Source organism: Muscardinus avellanarius (assembly GCF_963383645.1).
Source record: "Muscardinus avellanarius genome assembly, chromosome: 9".
In the NCBI taxonomy this organism is placed as follows: domain Eukaryota; kingdom Metazoa; phylum Chordata; class Mammalia; order Rodentia; family Gliridae; genus Muscardinus; species Muscardinus avellanarius.
This window is the reverse complement of record NC_137795.1, coordinates 67341934-67368032: the sequence shown is the minus strand read 5'-3', so window position 1 is coordinate 67368032 and position 26099 is coordinate 67341934. Positions and strand designations below refer to the sequence as shown.

Here is a 26099-nt window from a genome sequence, read left to right as displayed (position 1 = left end):
GAGGGCTGGGGATATAGCTCTGAGATAGCGTGCTAGCCTGTATAAGGGCCTGGGTCGGATTCTTAGCACCACAAAAACAAAACAACAAAATTTGAGATATCAGAGAATTTGAACATTAACAGGGTATTTGATATTAAGGAATTGTAATTAGTTGACTTTTAGGCTAAATAATATTTTTACTATAATAAATATCCAGTTTATCTTTTAGAGGTAAAGCATTTACCTCTAAAACACTAAGGCATTTACAGATGAGATTGTGATATTTATTTATTTATTTATTTATTTATTTATTTATTTATTTATTGGTGGTACTGGGGTTCCTGGAAGTCCTTCTGCCTCCGGGCTACACTCCCAGACCTATTTTTTTTTTTAATATTTTAAATTTGGAAACAGGGTCTCTTACGTCAGCGAGGCTGGCTTCGAACCTGCGTGATCCTCCTGTCTCCGCCTCCCAAGTGCGGGGATTACAAGCATGCGCTACCACGCCCAGCAAGATTGTGATTTTTGAAGTTTGCTCTTAAAACAGTTTTAGCCGGCATAGTGGCACATTATTGTAATGACAGTACTTAGAAGGCTCAGACAGAAGGATCATAGGTATGAGTACAGCCTCAGCAACATAGTGAGTCCCTGTTTCAATAGAAAAAGTAAAGCTGGATGTGGGGACACATGCTTGTAATTCCTGTACTTAGGAGGCTGAGACAGGAGGATCACATGTTTGTGGCCAATCTCAGCTGCTTAGTGAGGCCTTCCGCAACTTAGTGAGTCCTTGCTTCAAAATAAAGAATTAAAAAATAGGGCTGGGTGTGTAGCTCAGAGTAGAATGCCCCTGGGTTCAATCCCCTGTACTAAAAAAAAAAAAAAAAAAAAAAAAAAAAAAGAAAGTAAGTAAGAAAGAAAGAAAGCTGGGAGTATATCTTGGAGATAGAATGCCTCTGGGTTCAATCCCTAGTACCAATAAATACATAAATAAATAAAAACAAATGGACCAGTTTTGGTGGGCTTAGGAAATTGAGTGAGCAATATGATGATAATTTTGGAAACTGAAAATGAGATATTGGATATATTATGTTATCCTCTCTATTAATTTTCTTTAGCCCTGAAGGCTCACTACACTATAGAGATTCTAGGTAGAAGAGGATCCATCGATTTCTTTTCTTTTTTTTTCTTTTTTTTTTAGTTTTTTGGTGGTACTGGGGGTGGAACCCAGAGGATTCCTACCTATGAGCTATACTCCCAGACCTATTTTATATTTTATTTGGAAACAGGGTCTCACTAAGTTGCTGAGAGCCTCACTAAGTAGCTGAGGCTGGCTTTGAACCTGTGGGATCCTCCTGTCTCAGCCTCCCAAGCGCAGGGATTATAAGCATGCGCCACCACGCCTGGCTTCATCGATTTCTTTAACAAACTAATGTCTGTTCCTGTACATATTGGGCCCACCATGATTTGGATGAAGTGTGCGAAGGAGCCATAGAAGTTTTACTATGGGATTCTGACAGGCTCTTGCAGAAGAGCATCAACTTGTGCTGCCAGGAGGCCTAGAGAAATGGGTAGATGCTCACTTGCTTGCACCTTTGATGTCATGACCAGTTTTGACTTCAGAACATGTTGTTTCAGTTTTCTAACAAGTAAGGGTCTTCGTTACTGGTGCAGCTTTGATACTCACTGGTCTGTTGGTATAATCCATTGGAAAGATTCCTGTTAAAGGAAGTGTCCACCTTTTGAGGCCACATGGCAGCTTGGTGTGGCTAGGTTAAGATCTGAATTTGGAATAACATGTCTTTGTTATAGGACAACTCTATGTTGGGGGTCAGTCTAATTGGCTGAGGTAGACCCTGGGATGGTGGAATTCCCTACAGAATTCTAGACTGTTCCTTGGGGTGTTTCTGTGTACATGGGCCTGAAGGCTGGGCTTTGAATTTGGGACAAGATTGGGAGCTCAAGGTAGCCAGGCCTTTGTGACTTTGGAGTAAGAGCTTTGTAGGACTGGGAGCCTGAGGAGATGAGGGGAGGGGTACCTGAAGGAAACAGTATCAGCAGTCTGTGGAAGGGCTTGCGGATCTGGCAGAAGCCCTGGTGACCTCACCTGGCCTGGATAGTGTGGGACCAACACAAATCCACCCTGGCTCAGCACGCTGGGGCTCTCATGTTTACTCCCCACCACAGAGGTATTGTGGTGTCGGGGAGAAAGCGGGATGAGGCGCCACAGAGCTGCCAGACAGGGCTTTGCAGTTAAGTCCGGATCAGCACTAAGTAGCCTGTAAACCTCTCTACTTGGCTGGTTTTCTCTGTGCGAGCTTTTTCTTAGGAGCTTCATCATACCTTTCACACCAGGTGTCCAGGTAGTAGGGAAGTTGGCGGCTCTGGAGATCAGAGAGAGCCAGCTGATGTGAGACAGATGGAGAAAGAGGGCTTTCAGGAGGCTGAAATGGGTTTAATTCTGGGTTCTTAGTTTATGTTTCTGAGAAGAGTTAGAATCAGTGCAACCATATTTCTGCTGCTATTGTTATTTTGAGGTTGCCTACTAGCTGTCACATGTAGTCTTAGGTGTTTGGCATATCCAGGTGCATACGCTGTGATTCCTGCCCTTAGTATCTCACTGTGTGCATGTTAAATGTAAGAAAATGAAAAGCCATGGTATGGTTGATAAGTATTATATAGCATTAGTTAGTTATAGACAACTAAATATTACATAGCATTATTTAGCTATGGAGCTGAGACTTAAGTATTACATAGTATTAATATAGGTGGGACCACTGAAGTCTTCCCATAGAGGATTATTGCAGTTATAGATGGGATGTTTTAGCTGTGCTTGAAGGTAAATGGGTATTTACTAGATAGAGAAAGTAGAGGAGGGCTTGGGGCAAAGAAGACTATTTCATGCAAAGAAAACAGTACCATGTGCAAATCAAAGAGCTATCAGTGTGCTTGCTGTGTGGAGGACAAAGCTAACAACTTGGGTGGGTCTTGGACTCTAGTTAGGAGGGTGGGACTGGTATACAACATGCCAGGCTAAAGCATTTGAGTTTATTATGCAGGCTGTGGTGAAAAGTGGTAGGTAATATTCTATCTGGATGTGGAGGTTAGAGTCTCGGTAGACAATTCTGTTTCTAACCTCAATGTTGACAGGTAATTTTATTTTTTAAAACTTGTCTATCTAATGCTTTTGGTTTTTCTTTATGTTAATTTAAGCAGATATGTATTGAGTGTTTACAATTTAAATAAAACACCATGAAACAGCTATGACTGGACTGAGCAAAAGAAGTATAAGCAGTGCCTGTGTCTCAGAGGTGTTCAGATTTTATCCCGGAGAGCAAATTTACAGGCAGGCAGCAGGTAAAAAAGAATCTGTCAGTGTACTCGAAGGGCCCTGCCTTTGTAGTTACATCAGATGGGAGGAGGGTGCAGTGGCCACTGTGGGCTGTGGTCAGGAAGGGCTGGTGCAGAGAATGTATGGTGGGAGTGGTGGGAGAGAGGAGAAGACCACATGGATGGAGGGCCCAGAGATAGATTTTGGGGAAAAAGTAGCCTCTCCAGGTTCAAGGACTCCTGTTCATTCTTCAAATGTTTATTTAAATACAACTCTGCAAGGAAATCTGTGTTTTATAGAATGTGAGTTTGGCTTGCCACTGAACAATAGGAAGCCATGAAAGGCTTTTTGAGTGATCCAGTGGTCAGGAGGTTGGCTTTCAGATTGGACCGGGGCAGCAAGATAAGTGGTCTGCGCAGTGACTGTTGGAGGCAGTGAGAACTTAGTCAAGGTTGAAGCACCAAGAGGAATAGGGAGTGGCTTGCCCATTTCCCACATGAAGGGGTAGTTGATGAAAATAACTGTTCCTTTATAACTGATGAGAGAGAACAGGGACTGAATGTGACTACCTTGTATGTAGCTGAGCTACAGTGAGATGCCAGTTATGAGAACAGAGAAATGGAAGAAGGGACCAGCTACTCTAGGGGGCAGGAAGGAGGGGATGCCTGCTGTGCAGAAGCATTTCTGATGTGGCAGATGGGAAAACTTGGGGTAAGGGGTCAGGTGAGAGGAGGACATATTAGGGACTAAGAGTGAATTGTATTGGGATTTTATTTAATTAATTGTGTGTGTGTGTGTGTGTGTGTGTGTGTGTGTGTGACTGAGGATAGAATTAATCTATCAACAAAATCATGATGCACACTTCAGAAAAATTTGGCAAAAGTTAATGTCTTCTGAAAACTATTTTTCTTATAACAAATACATTTATGTCATTGATGAAAACTTAAAAGTAACTTTTTTGTGGTCCTGAGGATTGAACCTAGAGGCATTCTACCGTTGAGCTACACCCCCAGCCTGATTTTATTTCTTATTTGGAAACAGAGTGTCCTTAGGTTGATGAAAGTCTTACTACTTGCTGAGGCTGGTCTCGAACCTGCAGTCCTCTTATCTCAGCATCTCAAGAATTGGGATTACAAGCATGTGACACTACACCTGGCTGAAAAGTAACTTTTGATAGTATAGATTATGAGTTTTTCTCTTTCTCAGTGTATGTGTCTGCATATATAATTTTTTCTGTAACAAGAAGAAAATACAGTTTTGTATTAAGTATTTTCTCACCTAATATAATATTTTAAATGTTCATTTTTAACACATATCAATAATATATATACATATTAGGTGAGAAAATACTCTAATACTAAAATTGGATGTTTATACAGTATTTTTAATGCTGTGTGATAGTCCTACCATGGCGATTTTACCATGATTTATCTAACCATTTTCTGTGATTGGGCTTTTAATTGTTGCCTCTGGTCTACTCTTTTGCATATAGCTCACATTATTTTTTTAGGGGAAATTCCTATAAGTGGCATTGTTGTATTAAAGAGTGGGTATTTTCTACCTCATGCTATCAGTTCCTTTTTTTTTTTTTGGTGATACTGGGAATGGGACATTCTACTTCTGAGGTACATCTCAACCCTACTTTACTTTTTATTTGGGAAACATAGTCTCACTATGTTACTGAGGCTAGTCTCAAGCCTGCAGTCCTCCTATCGCAGCCTCCTAAGGACTAGGATTACAGGTGTGTGCCACCACACCAGGCTAGCTCAGGTTATTATTAAAAAATGCAGCAGCAACAGCAAAAAACCTTTTGGTCAGCCAGTTAGTTGAAAAATTGTTTCTTATTTTAAATGTTCATTTTTAACAAATATTAGTATTTATCTGGCCATTTGTGACTCTTAATTACATCTGTAATTTTTATTGTGACAGTTTTCAAATGTACAGAAAATAGAATGAGAAGCACATATATAACCATCACTTAATTTAAATTAGTATTTGTCATGTTTATATATATGTATATATTTATATACATTTATTCATTTATTTCAATAAAAGCTATATATTACCATAATTTACCTTATGTATATGAGCATACAACTTTAAATAGTAAGCATGCTTTCTTACGTGGTCATAATACCTAATAAAACTAATAACATAAAACACCCAGTCCATATTTGTATTCTTAATTACATTTTATTCCACACCCATAGTAGGGAAGCTGGGCAAAGAGTGGGCAGGCAAAGTGACCTGGTGTGAGTCTACAGGCTTTTTGGTTGGAAAGCAGTCCGGGAGGATGATGTGCCCTTCAGACACAGGACGACTCGGGGGAGAAATGGGCAACTGGATGACTGAGGGTCTGATGCGGCTGGTTCCCAGCTCAGCGACCTTTATTAAATGACTAGCAGTGAGCTGTCTACATGGAGCATATACCTTATGGCAGCTTCCTTTTTTGAGTCTCTGATGCTACCTTCATTGGGTGTGGTGGTGTTGCTTTGTGGTGACAGTGTTATGCAGGGTTGTGCAAGGATTCCTTAAAGCGTTCCCATTTTGAAAATATATATTTAGTTATAACACAATTCCCACAAATGGTAATAAAGGAAGACTTCAGGTCAAAGAAGGATTAAATGATACCTAAAGATGTGGTGGCTGTAAGAAATAGTTTGTTCCTCTGACAGAGACCCTATGTTCATTGCTGCAAGGACAGCAGAGCTGCCTTTCTCAGTAGCCTAGCACATACTCCTTCCATCCGTCGAACATATTTATGTAAATCTCAGAGCAGACCACCCCACCCTTGCACACTGAAGGAAACTGTTTTCTGTGCCCAAATTAACACGTTCTTATTTTGAAGAGATGACTTCTTTATTACCTTTAAACAAGTGAGTCTGATAAAATGTCTTAGTGATTTCTTAACATAAACTATTAGGGTATAAATCCAGTGCACTGATCACAACCATGGATGTGTACAAAGTGAGCAAACCCAGGTCACTAGTACCCGGAAGCCCTGTGAAGCCCCTTCTAGTTGGTGCCCACCTTCCCCAGGGAAGTAGTTATCTGACTTCTCTCACTGTGTGTTAGTTGTGCTAACTTGTTAATATGTAAGCACGAGCAGGGCGTGGTGGCGCACGCTTGTAATCCCCGCGCTTGGGAGGCGGAGACAGAAGGATCGTGCTGGTTCGGAGCCAGCCTCGCTGGCTTAAGAGACCCTGTTTCCAAATTAAAAAAAAAATATATAAAATAGGTCTGGGAGTGTAGGCCAGAGGTAGAAGGGCTTCCAGGAACCCCAGTACCACAAAAAAAAAAAAAGTAAGCATGAAGCATATGTTTTTTTTGCCGTGTGTGCGTGTGTGTGTGTGTGTGTGTGTGTGTGTGTGTGTATGCGCACTATTGGGGATTGAAGCTAGGGCTTTGTACATGTTAGGCAAATGTTCTACCACTGAGCTTTACTCCCAGCCCAGTCGGCTTTCTTTTATGCTTACCTGTATGTATAAGATTCATCTCTGTTGTGTATAGTTGGAGTTAGCTTATTCTCTCCTCATTCTCACTGATTATAGTCTGTTGTGTGACTATATCAGGACCCATTTATGTAGCCTGTTCTTGGTTAACATTTGAGGTTTGTTTTTTTTTTTTAGTATTTTTACTGTTACATATAATGCTGCTGTGGACTCTTTGGCATGTTATGATGTTACACATTCCCACACACGTTTCTGTTGGAGATTTACATATGATTTAAATTGCTGAGCCTGTGGTTATGTGTATTATATTCAGTTATAGTTAGATATTGCTTAGCAGCTTTCAAAAGTGGTTTAGCAGTTTATTCTTATACCACCAGTATGTGAGACTATTTGCTTCGCATTTATTGCCAGCATTTATTATTTGTTATTATCTTATGGTGAGTAGTTGTATTTCATTGTAGTTCTTTACTTTTTGCATTTTAAGTGGCGGTTTTTTAGAGGGCAGCAATTTGATAGTGATTTTAAAGGTCATTTGGGAAAAATCAAAGAGTGATCAGCAGGCCATCAAAACTTACAGGAGCAAAGTAATCCAACATTTTTAGTACCTTTCATTCATCTGGGAGTTTGAGGACATAGTAGTTTAAAAGACAGGAAAAAAAAAAAAAACCTGTCCAAATAGAACTTTCTTTTTGGCTGTAGCAAATTAGATGCATGTAATCTTGTCAGAGTAGATGAGTCAATTAAAAAGAATAGTCTTGCAACATTTCCCAGTGTTATGATGAGAAAAACTATCAGCCCGTTCTGGTGTTCTCCTCTGGAGTTTGGGGAGGTCTCAGAATAGGTACTGGCCCTAGGAAGCCATTGCCACCTCATCAGAACTGGTCATGGGCAGAGCCTGTGTGTCAGGGTTTTCTCTGGAGACAAATATACATCCTAAAGAGTAGGGAAGGAAGATTGATTTGATACATGGTCCTGGAACAACCAATAGATTAAGTAGCAAAAACTAAAGTTGGAGAATTCTCAGAACTCATACAAAAATAAAGCTCCAATGTACTAAAACTTAAAGGTGAAAGATAATAAACCTACTATAACAAAGCTAAGAGAACCTGTGGATGTTTAGTCTGGAAACGAGGAAAGATTAATGTTCAAGTTTAAAAAGTAGTGGAAGAAATTTCAAAGGAAAAAAGTCTACAGATTCAATTATATAAAACTATCAATCAAAAAATTTTGTAACATATAGACAAAGAGGGGCAATGGACAAGTTCACACACCGTTGGTGGGATAGAAATTGGTACAATCTTGTCTGGAGAGCAGTGTGATAATAAGTACCAAGAGCCTTAAAGTTCCTCTCCTTTGACTCAACAATTTCTTTTCCAGGAGTCTAGCTTTTTTGAAAATTACCAGGAATTTGGACAAATATTATATACAAAGATGACTACCTTAAGTTTATTTAAAATACTCCAAGGGGGAAATAATCTAGATGTCTACTGGTAGGAGAAAATTTCAGTTGTGTTTTAAGAGAAATTAATTGTTATCATAAGGGAACACAGGTATAATTCTAAGTCACAAGATTGCTGTACTTAGCATTGGTATATCCTTTATATCTCAAGCTTGTTTTGCCTCAGTTAAGAAAATAAAAATATAGTTTTCTATATGTCCCCAAAGCTGGAGTCAGTGGTAAATGAAGAATGATAGGGTTATTGGGTCATATTTTTCCTGTATTATGCTAAGGAACATTAATTGGAAACAGTAATCTGCTAGCACTAGCACCTTCACAGGTCTTCCCAGGGGCAGTGGGGCCAGAATTTGGTAGCTGGTATCGAGAGAAAAACCCTTGATTGCGTTGTTGCCCTGGCACTGTACGGGTGGCAGATGGCACTTAGAGGGGCAGAGAATAAAAATATAAAACGTTGATAAAGTGCTTCTTGTGTGTAGGGCATCACTTACATAAGGCCGTTGGGGTGGTGAGAGGCATGGGCTCAAGAGACTGCAGATCACTGCTTATGTAAGTAAGGGCTTAGTCTGCATTAAAATGTATCAGTGACGAGTGATTTTTTTTTCTTTTAGTAGTATTAGGGATTGAACCCAGGAGGATTCCATCTCTGAACTACACCCCAACCCAATATTTTTATTTTTTGCTTTCAAACAGGGTCTCTCTTGGTTGCTGAGATTGACTTTGAACCTGGGATTCTCCTCTTTCAGCCTCCTTAGCTCTGGAATTATAAGCGTGCACCACCATGCCTGCCCCACAATCACCTTTTTAAAACACTTTTGACCAGACTTAACCAGGTTTTCAGAGGACAGGGAGATGCTGTCCTCACACCTCATTTCACTGACATTCCCTCTCCCCCATGGCTGCTGGTGCGGTTCTGTCATTTGCTAGCACTGTCCTTAAGGCTGTGATGCCCTCTCTTCCCTCTCCTGCTCCATACGGATGCTCTTCATGCTTTCCCATCCCTGGGGAACAGGAATTGGGCAAGTTCTCTCTTCTCAAGGTGGAATGCGCCCCACTAAAGGCAGGCCCGGGAGAGTGCTGTGCAGGAGCATCCCAGGCCGTCTAATTCTCGCCGACCATCTGTGCTGCTCTCTAGAGTGGGCAGGACATTAACTCAGGCAGCACTTAATACTAGCTTCCAAAAATCCCACCCGATGCAGCCATGCAGCACAGAATTTGCTCACCAGCTTACTTTAGCACCTTTCTTGTAGATTGCCTACTGTGACTTCCACTAGAAGATAAACATAGCGTTTTAAATTTTTAATGAGTTATTTGAGCATCAGGGATTCATGCATTGGGTAGCAACAGACCACAAGTGTTCAGGGCTCCACCAAGGGGGTATGAAAGGAAACATTTTTATTAAGTGTGGGAGGAAGGTGGACAAAGAAAATACATTTTGTTGGCTAGAGGGGGAGTCCTGAGTCAGAGGTCAGTGTGGCTTCAAGTTGATCACGATTAGGTTTGCATCACTGTTTACAGAGTTGGACTTGGGTTTGCTTACATCGGAACCTGAGGTATTGGGACTGTCTCATCCTATTGGCTCTCAATTAGTTTTTTAAATACTTCGTAATTAGTTTACTCCTTAGAAAAGATTTATGTCCTTGCCAAAAAACAAGACAGAGTTTGTCTTTCTAAACTTCTCTAACCTGGGTTTCTCAGCCTAAGCACTATTTATGTTTTGGGTGAGTTAACTTTCTGTGGAAAGGATTCATCTCGGGCATTTCAGTAGGATGAATTGCTGGTAGCAGAATTTTTAGTTTCTACCCACCAGCTGCTCATTGCATCCTTTTTCTCCAAGTTATGACAATTGAAATTGTTATTGGACATTGCCAGATGTCCCCTGTAGGAGGAGATTGCCCATGGTTGAGAACCATTGGTATAGGCACAAATTTAAAGTGTTTTTGTTTTTCTTTGAAATGATAGGAGATAATTGCTATTGTGAAGAGTACAGTATCTGATATTTTATCCTTTAGATATTTTCAGTCTTTTCACATATTGATCCTATGATTATGTACTTTTGAGAATCAAAAATATAAACTAACATTTCTCTTTTTTCCCCCTTTTTTTAAACAGTATGCAAGCATTGAAAAAAATGGTGAATTTTTTATGTCTCCCAGTGACTTTGTTACTCGCTATTTGAATATCTTTGGGGAAAGCCAACCTAATCCAAAGACTGTGGAACTTCTAAGTGGTGTGGTGGATCAGACCAAAGATGGGTATGTGTATTTTTAATTGTCCTATATATTTATTTTTGTTCAAAATAGCTTCCTTTTGCTTTAATGATCAGTAATTATTAAATGTATACCTTCCCATGTCTTAGCGGTTTTTCTATTTCAATTAATATAATGTTGTAGAGATAATATCCTTAATATTTCCCTTGATGGTCATGTCACAGTTGATAATTTCATATGTTCGACTAGTTTACAGATCTCTTTATAGTTTCACAAAAATATTATAATTAAGGTGATAGTATAAAGATATTTGAAAAAAATATATATGTGTGTTCATATTTTTCAAGGCTATTGTAAAATTGTGAGTAAGTTTAAACATAGTTCTATGAATATAACTTTTCTATAACCTTTCCCTCCACTCACATTACCTTTCTTTCACATTTTACATCTGACTAAATGGTTTGGACCTAGGAAACAAAATAATCGGATGATTCTAAGTCACCAAAAAGGAATTTTGTAAGAGTGAAGGAGAGAGATTACATCATATAGAATTAAATAAAACACTTTACAAAATGCCTTTGAATTCTTTTCCTACTCTCAATTTTCTTTGCATAATCCTGGCATTTATAATATGACCTTATATATATGATATGACCTTATTTGGAAAAGGGGTCTTCCCAGATAGGATTAAGAATTTTGAGATGAAAAGATTGCCTTATTTTGAGGATCGCGCAGGTTCGAAGCCAGCCGCGCGCGCTGGCTTAGGAGACCCTGTTTCCAAATAAAAATATAAAAAATAGGTCTGGGAGTGTAGCCCGGAGGTAGAAGGGCTTCCAGGAACCCCAGTACCACCAAAAAAAAAAAAAAAAAAAAAAAGATTGCCTTATTTTATCTGTGTGGGCCCTAAGTTCTATCACAAGTGTCTTTACAAGAAAGAGGCGGAGGGGGAGATGAGGAGGAGCCAGTGTGACCACAAAGGCAGAGACTGTAGTGATGGGACCACAAGCCAAGGAATGCCTGGACACACTCGCAGCTGCAAGAATTAAAGATTTTCCTCTAGAGCCTCCTGGCCTTTCTGACACTTTGATTTAGAGATTCTGGTTCCCAGAACTGTGATAGAACACATACAGGCTGTGTTAAGACACCCAGTTAATGATAATTTGCTTTATTTGTTTTTAATTGATAGAAATTATATATGTTTGTGGTGTTGTGTTGTTTTAAAATATGTATGCATCGTAGAATGGCTAAATCAAACTAGTTAATATATCCAGTACCTTACATACTTAAATTTTATTGTTTGGTGTTAAGAACATTTAAAATTTCTCTTGGCAATTTTCAAGTATAAAATATATTATTATTTATTCTAGACACCATGTTGCACAAAAAAGTCTCCTGAACTTACTCTTCCTATCTCAAATTTTGTGTCCTTTGACCAATATCACTCCATATTTTCTCCCCCATGACAGCCCATTGTAGCCACCATTCTGCCGTCTGCTTTTATGACTTTGAATTTTTTAGATTCCACATATATAAGTGGGAACATGTGTTATTTGACTTTCTGTGCCTGGTTTATTTCACTTAACAAAATGTCCTCCAGCTTCATCCATGTTGTCACAAGTGATAGAATTTACTTCTTTTTTAAGGCAGAATAGTACTGCATTGTGTATGTACACCACTTTTTTTTTTTTCTTGTTAACCTACTCATCTGTTGATGGACCCTTGGGTTGATTCCATATCCTGGCAATGTCGAATAGTGCTGCAGTGAGCATGGGCATGCAGAGATCTCTTCAAAATGTTGATTTTTATTTCCTTACTATAATTTCTAGCAGCTGTAAAAAAAACTAATATACCCTTGTCATGTAACACTTTTTCTCTGAGGAATTAGAAAGCCTCAGTTGTAGAGAGTTTTATTTTGTCAAAGATCAGATTGAACCAAACGAAACCTTTTTCCTTCCAGTGATAGCTTTTGGCCAACCCAGATATTTCTCTAGCAGTGACTCCTGCTATAGACTCTTTGAGAGCATGGCTCCTTCTTAAAAAGGTTGCCTCCTTTGTAGGTTTGGGCTGAACTCTGGGTAGAAAAATTAGATGCTGTATATTGCATGAACTTAAGATCTCATTTCTAGCTTTTTGGTCAAGGGATCCTAATTTCTAGAGCTCTCTTGTTTCTAATTTAGTGATTTGTAAGGTGGTGACTTGGTCTGCCTTTTATACTGGGAGCTTTTCCCTCTCAGTAGCTACTTGAGAGCCTCATCTCTACACCCAGCCCTGTTGTGTGTATTGAAGATAACGTAGCATGTGGGAAAACAAAATTTTTTTTGCCTTCTTGGAGCTTCTAGGTTAATGGTGTTAACTAGAGACCCACAAATAAATGGTTGTGATGAAGAGATTACCCTTGATTATCTGGGTGTGGCCTAAATTCTATCATAAATGTCTTTGTAAGATAGGGAGAGATTTAACCTGGGGACAGGGAAGAGGAGGAGACAATATGACCACAGAAATAGAGACTCCAGGTGGGAGACAGTAAGTAGAGATTTCATTTGGACCGAGAGTTCAGGGAAGACTTCCCATGAGCTACAGGAACCAAGGACAGAACATTGCAGGCAGAGGAGATGGCACTGCACAGACCCCTCATTCTGAAGTGTAGAGGCTGGCATGCCTGGGGCATGGAAGTGCAGGGCCTGGTGGTGGGTGATGTGGGCCAAGCCCAGATCATGTAGGCATATGTACTTCTTGTTGACAACACCACATTAACAATTGGGAGTGTTTATCTTTAAAGCAATGGAAGGCCATCAAATACTAACTTGAATCTGGGGATTGCTCTCATTTGCCTATGTGGCAGTGTAATCCATACGAATACTCTTCTTTGTGTTGTATTTCCCTGTATTTTAATCAATTTAATCATGAGTTTAATCAATTGAAGCAGTTCTTTGAAGGAGGTTGGAAGAGACTTTGAATGCCAAGGTCTGGCAGCCTTTTTTTGGTGAGACTCCTGATGAAGAGGGCTTTTCTCAATATCTGAGACAGAGCAGGAGGTGGGTCTGCAAGGGCGTCTCAGGGCCCAGACTCTCTTAGGATAGCCAGCCATGAGTGTTTGTCTGCTTGCCGTTGGATTTGTTTATGCGATTTTTTGGTGTATCTTTAGATCTTCTTTTGGTTGTGGTTTTTCATTTAAAATGAGACTGAAGCTTTTTATACCACCTAGGTACATTTTTGAACATTGTTCACACAATTTATCACCTTTTGGAGCAAGGTGCAAATAAATTTTGAGTGTGTTTCTTTGAACTTTGCTAAGACATTTCGATTTGGTTTTGTTATTAAATATTATTTCATTACTGGGATCTGAGACTAAAAGCTGTTTTCACCAATCTGATCTTCTCACTTGGAAAGACTTAAGTGGAGTTTAGGATTAGGATTAGCTGGAGGTGTGACGTGCCCAGCTGGCTACCTGTCACAGTTATGGACCCCGTCTGTGTCAGAGGAACACTGGGTAGATGGTGTATCGACATCGCTTGCTAGGAGCACATATAAATTTACCACATACATTTGTCCCTCAGTATTCATGTGGGATTGGTTCTAGGACCCTTACAGGAATCCTGCTGATACCAAATCTGCCTATGCTCAACCCCTTATATAAAACAGGACAGTATTTCTATGTAACCTATGCACATCTTCCACTGTACTTTAAATCATCTCTGGATTACTTCATAATACATCATACACTGTAAATGTTATAATTGATGCCAGGCGTGGTGGTGCACGCTTGTAATCCCAGCATTCGGGAAGCTGAGAACAGAGGATCGCGGTTCACAGACAGCCTCAGCTACTTAGTGAGGCCCTCCACAACTTAGTGAGACCCCTTTTCAAAGTAAAGAATAAAAAATCTCGCAGGAGGTATAGCTCAGAGGTAGAATGCCCCTGAGTTTCATTTCCAGACCCCCCCCCCCCCAAAAAAAAAGGAGTTGTCATATTGGGCTGTATAGGGAATAAGGACAAGGGAAATGCTCAGTACAGATGCAGTATTGCAGTATCCCATCCCACCCCCAGATTATTTTCTTTCTGTGTTTGGTTAGATTACTTAGATTTGGGACCCATGGAAACAGAAACTGAAATGTGTTTTCCATCTCACTAGTGGAACTCCTTTGCACCCTGTGAGACCATGTACTCTGTGAAAACAAAAGTTGGCTCTTGCTAAAAGGGAATGGCAGCTATTCTGGTTTCTTAGTGATGGGCTGACAGGTCTAACTTACTGCCTTATCAGCCTCCGATTTTGTTGAATCAAAATGATAGCAATATGATCACCATCCACAAAAAATTCTTTCTGTTCAGAGTATAGAGAATTAGTCCTGGGACAGTTCCCATTTTGATGCCTGAGGAAGAAGGGTGGCAAAAGGCAAAGATAAAGAAGAAATCTAGGGTTTTAAGATGTATGGCCTATATAAACTGTGTTCTCTGCTATGCCCGTGTTGGTGGTTTATCTTTCTGAGGAAAAATAAAAAATACGGCCTTTTAAATACTTCACAAGGTGAAGGAGGATATAATGATGTTGATGATAAAGTCATTTTTATATACCTGTTTTCACTCTGTGAGGCTGTAGTAAGGAATCCAGGCCTTGGCCACACGCTGAGAGTTAATGAGGTTTACAATTGGCAATGCTTAAAGAGTATTAGGGTAATGTATTTAAACATCAGCAGTTCACAGCCTGAGATGCTCATCATCTGTCAAGTACAATCCGGAATCAATATGAGGGAGTCTTTTAATTTGCTAATGAGGAAAGTTTTCTACACTATTAGGGTGGACACAGATTTCAGGTAAACACCTGAAATCCATAAACTATAGAATTAAGCACAGGCATCTCTTTAATTAAAAAAAACTCGATAATAATCAACAGCAGTCACCTGAAAAGCTTAAATGTTCTTCGTAGTCATCAGACTCCCAAATTAATCTACCAAAACAAAAAGCCTCATTAACAGCTCTCATTGAATCAGTGTTATTTTCTTTTTCTTTCTCTCAAGATGTCTGATTAACCCCCTTTCTTTTTGCATTACTCAGTTCATGTTAATATTTGATGTCTGAAATCATAGGGGGGTACGTGCAATGTGGTGGCTAGACACTGTCTACGAAAAGTAAATTAAAAAGAATTTTTAAAAAGGTTCGCATTATGTTGCTGATGTATTAGAAAATCTTCATGAATGTCAGGTGCTCAGGTTTTATTTTTCTTTTTAATTCCAGAAAGAGTTGATTAACGACTAGGTACTGATTTCACATCTCATTCATATGTACCAATAGCCCCCCCCCCCTTCCTCTTCTTCTCCTTCTCCCTAGCAATCCAAGACCTCTTTTGGAGAGAATTGCTGAAAAGGGAAGGTGAGAAATGGGGAAACTATAACCAGAGGAGAAAGGGAGGTCACAGAACGGTATTTTGTAGGTAGAAAGGTAACATAATGTATGTTTATGGGCAACACTCAGTAGAAAATAGAGGAAATTGACAATGTAGGAGGGAAAAGTTCTGGTGCATCGTCTAGAAGGCCTGGCCTCGTGTAAGAACGTGGAGACTTCATCTCAAATTGCTGTCTTCAAAATTTCTGGAAGTCAGCCAGGTGTGGTACTGCACGCTTATAATCCCCGCACTTTGGAGGTGGAGACAGGAGGATCACGTAGGTTTGAAGCCAGCCTCACTGGCTTAAGAGACCCTGTTTCCAAATAAGAAAATAAAGAAAGAAAAAAATAGGTCTGGGAGTATATCCCGGAGGTAGAAGGGTTTCCAGGAACCCCAGTACCAAAAAAAAAAAAAAAAAAAATAAATAAATAAATAAAGTTCTGCAAGTCACTAAGACCTTTTCAGGATTTCAGAAGGTCAGTACTGTTTACATGATAATAATACTGATGCACAATCTGTCCCTTTACTTGGTTGCTATTTGAATTGGTGCTTCTAAAAGCAGCACAGATAAAACTGCCACTACTTTAAAACCAGAAGTTGGATGTTCCCTAAATTAATTTTGAAATCTAAGTATCACATTGATAATATCAAGACGTGGGGCACTTAGGAGCTGATTAGTCCTTCATGTATGGGATTAGTACCTTTATAAAAGAGGTCTGAGGGAGCTTGTTCACTCCTCCAGTGTGTTAGGCTGCATAGAATATACCATCAATGAGGAACAGGCCCTCACCAGACACTAGAACTGCTGGTACCTTGGAGTTTGAACCCAGAGGCACTCTACCTATGAGCTATAACCCCAGCTCTATTTTATTTTCTCTCCAAGGAGAGTAGTTTTGATTTGCATCTCTCTGATGGCTAATGATGTTGAACATTTTTTCTTATGTTTATTGTCCATTTGAATTTCTTCTTTTGGGAAGTGTATTTTTTTCCTCTTAATATTGTTTTGGCTATTCTGGGTCTTTGATCCTCCCATATGAATTTTAGGACTGTTTTTTTTTTTTTTCCTAGTTCTATGAAGAATACCATTGGTATTTTGATGAGAATTGCATTGAATCTGTAGGTGGTTAGGGGACGGATGCTAATGGAGATAGATTAAATAATGTTATATGTGTATATGAGTATATCACTATGAATCTCATTATCATGTACAATTATAATACACCAATAAATTTAAAAGTTAGTAAAGTTAAATGACTAATGGGAAGTACCCATAAGAACTTTTGCTTACCCGAATGTGATAGTTGTCTGAGGGACAACACTTGAGCCATTTTGAGTTACAAGCTGAGCTAGCCACTTCCCCTATGGGACTCTGCTTTTATTTGAAAGAATTAAAAATTTCACATGACATCTTCTTGATATGTAAGACTTTTCTGATATCATTGGTTTACCATTAATGTTATTTTAAAATATGGTATAGTTAAATATATGAACATTTGGGTGATCTGCATAACTTAAGGAAACAATATTTTCTAGCTGACCAATGAATGGTGTAATAGAATCATTCATATACAAAAAAATATACTTCAAGTGTATTACAGACCCATGATTTTTAAGGTAGAAGAATAGGGAAAAGTTCATTGATAAAGTTTCAGCTTGCACATTGCAGCTAACCTATACAGGGTGATTATTTATTGATACTTGGTTGAATCCAAGAAAAATGTTCCTAATTATTTGAAAAGGCTATTAAAAATACTTCCTTTTCTAACTTTGATTCTGTATGAGCCTGAAATCCTTCATATTCTTCAACCAAAACAACATATTAAAGCACAGTGAATGCAGCTGACTTCCATTAAACGAGATATTAGATTTGCAGATATAAACTGCTCTTCTTAATAATTTTGTTTTAGAAAATAGTTATTTTTCATACAGATACTTGTATTACCATGTAATAGACTTACTTGCTTTTTAATAAATTAATATTTTTTAAAAAATATTTCAGTTTCTATCTTTTTCTTTCCTTTTTTGTGGAACTGAGAATTGAACCCAGGGGCATTCTACCCTTAGGCCAATTTTTTATTCTTTATTTTGAAACAGGGTCTCACTAAGTTGCTAAGGGCCTCACAGATTGCTGGGGCTGGCTGCAAACCTGTGATCCCCCAGTCTCTTCTTTCAAATAGAATGATAGATGTAACCCATAAATATACAAGTTCTTTGTGGTCTTCTTTCTAAGTTATAAGCAAGGTAAGGGGTCTTCACATCCAACAATTTAACAAACACTGAGCTAGAAAATGGAAGAGAAGGCAGAGACTAGAATAAGATATAGTGTAGTGTAGATGTGGTGGTGAGATTTTGGGGGAAATTTTCTCTTGGTTCCCTTGATTTTTCTCCAGGAAATAGAAAAGAAGGACTTGCAGATTGAAGTACTGGTAGTGTTTGGAGAGAGAATAGCATTAAATTGTCATCTAGGAGTGTAAGTGGGTAAGAGAATAGCAGAACTGCTGGGCAGGTCCCTTATGAGGGTCCACCTGAGTGTTGGTGGTCATAAGATTTACTTTGAGAGTAGTTAGTGTGTCTGTATGTTTTCTCTTTGAGGTCAGCTGCTCAGGTCCAGGTATGTAGCGGAAAGGGTGAGTACAACTAGAATTGAGGTCTTGGCCATAGAATAACCCAGAGTAGGAAAGCTTCCAGGGAACTATGGGGGTATGTGAGGGGACAATTATAGTAATGGATGATAGATTTAGGAAGGATGTTGGGATAGGAGCTATGAGAGATGGTGAGAACGTGCTATGTACTTAATGAATTATAGTGTTCAGTGTGGTTGAAAGTTGTTGAAGTTGGGGTAGAGGAGGGTTGAGCAGAAAGACCAAAAGACTGGTGTGAAAGCAAGATGCATGAGACTGAGAATTAATCATTAGGTCCAAAGTCTAGAATCTTACCATGGGAGTAAATGGTCAAATGAAAGGGTGGAAAAAAGATCACTGGGAAAGGGGAATTAATGTCATTGGGAGGCCTTGGTGTAGGAAGAATCAGTATAGTAAAGGATAAGTATAGCCGGGCATGGTGGTAGACACCTGTTTTTCTAGCATTTGGGAAGCTGAGACAGGATTATTGCAGGTTTGAGACCATCCTCAGCAATTTAATGAGACTCTCAGCAACCTATCAAGACTCTGTTTTAAAACAAAAATCAAAAAAGGTCTAGGGGTGTAACTTGGAGGTAGAGCACATATGATTAATAAAAATAAGATGGATAAATACATTGAAAATATTTCAGTTTGAAGTATAAAAATATTGAAAATACTGAGAATTAAGGTTGGAATGGGATTGGGGAGATTGTTAGTGGACTTGGAGTTAAAAATAGGATGAGAAACAGAAACGGGGGGTCAGTAGATGATAGAAATGAGGGGTGCTGAGTGGTCTAGAAAGATATGTAAGGATTTAGATTGGGAGGTAAGGAAGCAGGGGGTGAGAGAGAGATGTTCTGGGAGAGGCAGTGAGGAGGAAGTACCTTTCTACCCTCCTTTCAGGCCTGTGCAACCCAGGACTGCAGGAGGAAGACCCATTCCTACTTAGGAGGGGCCTGGAGAGAAAGCACTGTTTTCAAGGGAGAGCCAGAGCAAGTAGGTGAAGGGATATTTTGAATTCCTCAGAAAGGGATCTGTTAATGGGAGAGATGGAGGTTTTATTCACTGCACTGAGTTCTAAAGGGCGCAGTGGAAAGGCGTCTGGAAGATGATGATAGAATAGGAAGTGTATAGCGCCTCACGGGGATCGCATGTGGGTGATGAAGGGTCAGCTAGGAGTCTGGGCTTGCTGGTAGAGGTCGCGGTCAATGGGACAGAGGTAAGGATATGATTTTTCTTGGTGGACTGCAGATTGTATCTGCTGGGAGATGAGTATCTTTGCAGAGAAGCAAGGAGGTTCAGGAAATATAGTTTTTTTGTGTGTGTGTGGGTCTGGGAATGGAACCCAGGGGCATTTGACCTTTGAGCTACACCCCCTGCCCTATTTTTAATTCTTTATTTTGAAACAAGGTCTCACTAAGTTGTGGAGGGCCTCACTAAGTAGCTGAGTCTGTCCGCGAACCGTGATCCTCTGGTCTCAGCCTCCCAAATGCTGGGATTACAAGCGTGCGCCACCATGCCTGGCTGGGAAATATAGTTTTACAAAGAACTTTTACAACAGCAAGAATTGTTTGTTTGTTTGTTTTGGTGCTGGGAATTGAACCCAGGGGGTATTTTACATCTAAGCTACACCTCTAGCCTGTTTTATTTTTCATTTTTACATTTTGAAACAGAGTTTTGCAAAGTTTCTGAGGCTGACCTTGAACCTGTGATCCCTTTTATTTCAGCCTCCCAAGTACTGGGATGGGATTACAGGTGTGTGCCTCTGTGCATGGTTAAAACAAAATACTTTGTAGATAGGACTCTGCTACTGTTTCTTCCTAGACAGACAAAAGATAAAAGAAACAAATAGTTACTAAGCATATATACCACCTCTTTTCTTATTTAATCTTCATATAGTTCTTAAGATAATTCTTATTTCTTCTTAACAGAGGGAGATAGAGAACCAGAAAGGTTAAATAATTTGCTCAAAGTTCTATGTCTAGTGAGTGGTAGAAGTAGAATTTGGATCCTGTTCTTTCTGCCTTGAGCTCAATCTGTGCTACCATGAAATTTTTGTGAATGAAGATTTAAAATTGAGCTTTGGAGGCCCTTTGCATCATTTAGCCTTCACATTTGGCCAACATAGGCGAGTCTACAACTTCCAAGTGACCGACCCTGTTTTTCTCTACACTCTCAGACTTAAGAAAAACTGGCCATACATTCTTCTCTCTGTCTCTGTCTTTGTCTCTGTCTCTGTCTCTGTCTGTCTGTCTGTCTCCCCCCCCCTCTCTCTTTCACACACACACACACACACACACACACACACACACACACGAGAATAGTTTTTGGAATATATCTTCTCCAACTTTTTTCATCATAATAAACCTTGGACTACCATTGCATTCCATATTCTCAGAATACTTGTCTTTATTGGGCCAACTTAAAATACCAACCATTCTTTTATATTTTTCCTAGGATATCATGGTGCTCAGCAAATGTTTATTCCTTCTCTCTTTTCTTCCTAGTCTGAGAGACAAATTGCACGAATTGTCTTGCTTTATCTGGACCATACATGTTTAAAAATTAACTTCAAGCCAGGAGTGGTGGCTCATGCTTGTAATCCCCGTGCTTGGGAGGCTGAGACAGGAGGATCTCGCAGGTTCAAAGCCAACCTCAGCTGGCTTAAGAGACCCTGTTTCCAAATAAAATATAACATAGGTCTAGGAGTATAGCCCGGAGGTAGAAGACCCCTGGGTTCCATCCCTAGTACCACCAGTGAATAAATAAATAAATAAATAAATTCAAAAATTTGAAGCAAAGGAAATCAAACATAACCTCCATTTTCTAGCTACTAACAAATTTTTCTCTGTCAGTGTATCAAAGATGTGACAGTTGCTTAAATCAATGCGATTTTACCCTGAGCTCTGAGGAATTCTGAAAACAAAAGTGCTATGGCTTGAGTGTATTCCCCAAGGTTTGTGGGACAGACATTTAATCCAAAGTGGGGCCAGGTTGTGCAGACCTTGTAGAAATTCAGTCCAACTTCAGGTTTGAGCATAGGGATGACATCATAGGCATTAAATTAAAAGGATCTGCCTGGCTTATTTGTGGAGGACAAGTCAAAGTGGACAGGAGCGGGGTCACCTATGCAGGTGACAGAGGCAGAGGTAGAGAGCTGTGTGTGGAATGGGAAGAAGTGGAAAGATTTGAGATTTTATTGATGGACTAGATATGGACAAGGGAGTTCTCATAACGGAGACAGGGAGTATTATGGGAAGAGTAGATTTGGAAAGAAAATTAGGAGTTCTGTAGAACATGTTGATATTTAGATACCTATTAAACATGATGTTGGAGAGGCCATTTGAGATGTATGGGGTCTGAATTTCAGGGGGAAAGTGGGTTAGAGATGGGAGGTAACCAGATTACTCTTTGGTTGGAGCCAGTTTCTTCACAAGAGGTTGGTGCTGTAATAGTTTCTGAGGATTCAGTGAGTTGGGAGTTCTGTTGGTGGGAATGGGACTCTTTTTTTGATGTTAAGTATTATGAACTCATGGGTTCTTATTTATTTGATGTTTTTTGGTTTACTGTACTTACCTTTGTCCAGTGGGAGTCCTTTTTTATTTCCTTTTTTGCCTTTTTGATATGATTCATTGATATTTGATAGCTTCCTTGCTTTCTAACAAAATGGGATGTTACTTTATATGTTTCCTGTTCCAGAGTTGGAGTCAGTTGCTCTTCCCTGGAGGCCTTATTCTTTTAATGAGCAATTATAAAGAGACCACAGTCTGGGAATTAGGCGTACTGCTTAACTTTTTTGTATTGTCACTAACTTTGAGGCCTGATGATGAATAATAGGGTAGGAGGGTCTTCAATTCATATTGGTATTTCTAATGAAAAGATAAATTAGGCTGGCAAAATTGAAAATATTTTTACCTCTTTTATTTTTTTATGTCTTTATTCTTCTCTGGAAATCTTGGTTACCAACATCATTCACATAATTACATATTTGCACTATGTAGGTTATCTTTGAAATAGTAATACCTTCATGCTTCCTAACAGATACTGAATGAAGTTTAAGATTTCTTGTTAGCTCTATTTGTGCTTAGACTGTATTTCATGAAATACTTACAGTTAAAATACTAGATTCTAAAGTTATTTGAAATAATCCATTTCTCTGTGTGGTTTTGCCACCAACTTGATATATGGTTAGGTTCATTCGTTTCAGTTTGTTTTCAATTTTTAGGGGTTGCTTTTTTTCCTTTAGACTTAATTGAATTTTTGAATATGTAAAACATATGTTTCCAAAAGTCAGAACTACATAACAGAAGTGAGGTATACTCAATGAAGTCTGACTTGGGCTTGTCCCCTTCGTCCTGTCTCTTCCCTCCCCGTTAGAGGCCCTCCCTCCCTCCCTCCCTTCCTTCCTTTCTTACCTACCAACCTGCCTTTCTTTTTAGTAGCACTGGAGATTGAACCCAGGGACATTCTACCTTTAAGCTATACCTCCAGCCCTGTTTTATTTTTTTATTTTGAAATAGGGTCTCACTAGGTTGCTAGTCACACTAAGTTGTTGAGTCTAGCCTTAAACCTGCAATCATCCTGTCTCAGCCTCCCAAGTGTGCACCACTGTTCCCAGCTTACTCTGTTTTCTTTTAGTTTTTAGTTTCTCTTTCCACAGAATATTTCTCCACAAAAATAATTAAATTGGTATGAATGTTTATGTTCATATTTTGCACCATATTTATACTCAAAAGGTAGCTGTGTAAGAGCTATCTCCCCCTCTCTTTATATATCATATATGTGTATATATATTATATTTTTATGAGGAGAGACAAGAAGGGGAGAGGGGGGGGAGAGAGAGAGAGAGAATGAGAGTGAATGAATGTGCATGTGTTTTATTTTTCTCCAAAGAAACAGAACCAATAGGATACATAGGAAGAGAATTACAGAAATTGGCTCAGGAGGTATGGAAGCCAGGACATCTGACTGTCTGCCCTGTGAAGGCTGAGACTCAGCAAAGCTGTTGCTGTATTTCTGTGTGAATCTGAAGGCCTGAGAACCAGGGAGCAGTTGGACTGATTCCCAGTCTGGTAGTAGGAGATGGAGTGCCCAGGTCAAACACTCAGGCCAAGAGAACACGGTCTCCCTTTCATGGATTGGATGATGCCCGTCACACTGGGAGAGCAGTCTTCTCTACCCATTACGCCTATTCAAATGTTGATCTTATCCTGAAACACCAAGTTACATACACCCAGAGCAGTGGGTAATCTGAGTAGTCATCCCTACCAACCTGACATAAAATTAACCATTACAGTGTGTGTATAATCTTAGTTCCAGGGAAGACAGACAGACAGACAGACAGACAGACAGACACACACACACACACACACACACACACACACTCACACTCACATTTACTTTTACCTCTTAACTGTGTATCCTGTAGAACTTTCAGTAAATATGTACTTTTCCCCATTCCTACTTAATGGCTGCATAGACAGGAATACAGATTTTTGAAAATAATTTCCCTAGTTTATTCTAATACCTGTTAAAGTTTGCAGACCAGTGCTTTTCAGGTTAATATTATTTGAATCACAAGGCTCTTTCCTGACCAGGTCAGGCCATTGTCAAAGAGACCTGGGCATGCCATGTTAATAGGCCAACCCTCACGACTCTCACAGTCTCGGTTCACTTGCTCCTGTGTTTCCATTTCCTGCACCAAACACTTCATAGGCTTTCTGGGAAAGGGACCTCCATGTGATACAGCTCATGATTATTCCTTCTTCTGCAGACTACTGCCCTCAAAAACAGCAGGGCTTTCACGACCGCTGGGGAAGCATGCGGAGTGGAGGAACACTAACACCCTTGAACATTCACGTGCTAGTAGGTCTGCTAGAGCTCTGGGAGCCTAGGCTAGTGGCCTCATGTCCCTGAGTGTTCGCATCTGAGTAACTGGTGTTATTACCTGCTCTGTGAGGGCTTTGGGTAGTTACCAGTGAAGTAACCTCTGAGAGAGTTTAGTTGGCTTTCTCACATGACTTTACTCAAGGTACAGTCCCAGCATTCCTCCTCTCTCTTCCCCCTGTACTTCTTCCTCTCCTCCCCTCTCTCCACCCCCTTCTCCATCCTCCCCCATCTTCTTCCTTCCCTCTCTTCACTGCCGCCTCCACTCCTCCCCATTCCCAGCATCTTTCCTGGCAGTAAGCACTCTTCTGATATTTCACCTTTGTTAAGGAAACCCTCTTGGGATTCCAGGTTTTTTTCCTCCTCTGCCTCAGTTCTCTTCTTTCTGTATCTCTGACCAAAAGAGTTGTCTGTTCTGGCCATCACAATCAATTCCTCTGCCCATTCATCCTGCACTCTGCTCTCTGGGTCTTGCTAGGCTGTCTACTCAATTTGCTCTTGTTGCGGTCTGCACAGTAGATTCCAGTGCTAATATTAGTCCTCAGGCTAACGCGGTGGCTCCCTCACACCTTGAGACACTCTCTGGAGTTTCAGTGCACCGTTCTCTTCTCAGTCTCTTCTTTCTTCATGCCTTGCTGCCTGTTCTTTCTCAGTCCCCTTTTTTGGTTCTTCCCCGTCTCTCTGGTTCCCTCTAAAGAATTCTTGATGAGCTTTACCCAGTCTTGTCTGTCAGCACTTAATAATTTCTACTTTTATTATGTCTCCAGCCCTTTCCTTCCTGCTGGACACCAGAATTACACGTGTGTCCCACTGTTTCTGTGCGATCAGTCACTTGTCTGCCTCATTACCTCAAACCTCAAGCATCCTAGGCTAGGCTCCTGTGCCGTCTCTCTTCCTTTCCTGTTTGCTGCCTCGGGACATTCCATCTTGCAGGTGTCCAGTCCCAAACTCTGTCCTTGCTTCCTCCTTTCCTCTCACACCTCATTTCTAATCTTACATCAGATCTGATTGGCTTTATGGCTTTATCATCACAACATGGTGAAATTCTCTCTGTTTTCTTTGCAAGATGGCAGCAGCAGCAGCAGCAGCAGCTGTTCTTCAGGATTTGTGAAACCATCAAATATAGTACAAATAAGGACAATGCTGGGAAATTGATCAAGAAAGGCAGATACCCAGAGATAAGCTTGGACTTAAAAAAAAAGGTCTAAGGGCAAACTCCAAGACCAGCTTTGTTACTGGTTTTGTTTCATAAAGTCATACAGAAAGAACTATAAGTTTCTGTACTGCTATGATTATCTCTGAAGGAGTGATGATTGGAGGCTCCTGGGCCAAGCATCTCTCTAGGAGGTACTTAGATCAAGACACATCAGGTTGGTTTCTACCCAGGAGCCCATGTTCAGTGTACACAAAGAAGATACTAGTAAAGATGATTAATATGGGCCAGAGGTTAGCATATGTGCATACCACTGCCGTTTTGCCTTATTTTTATTTTCTTTGTAAGTTCATCTACATACACATTTTCAAGAATAAAACTATAAAGAAGGAAAAAAAGTTAAACTCATATTAGTTCACTCTGTACAAGCAAATAATTCAGATACAGTACAACTAGTAATTGGCACAGGGCTTTTGGCAGGTGAGTTCTTTTGGTACTGGGGATTGAGCCCCAGGGGCACTCTACTACTGAGCTACACTCCCCAGCACCAATTTATTTTTTATTTTGAAATGGGGTCCCACTAAATTGCTGAGGCTAGCCTCAAACCTGTGATCTTCCTATGTAAGCCTCCCAA

General features: G+C 39.9%; 1 protein-coding gene across 1 annotated transcript in view; it reads left to right on the top strand.

Annotated features, from left to right (window-relative positions):
- The window catches only part of SLC25A13 (solute carrier family 25 member 13), a gene marked incomplete at both ends in the record, with an annotated part of 180780 nt that overhangs the window by 28956 nt on the left and 125725 nt on the right, over positions 1–26099 (top strand). Inside the window, 1 exon segment of the mRNA XM_080701717.1 lies at positions 10328–10470. Coding sequence (XP_080557843.1) covers positions 10328–10470 — 143 coding nt within the window.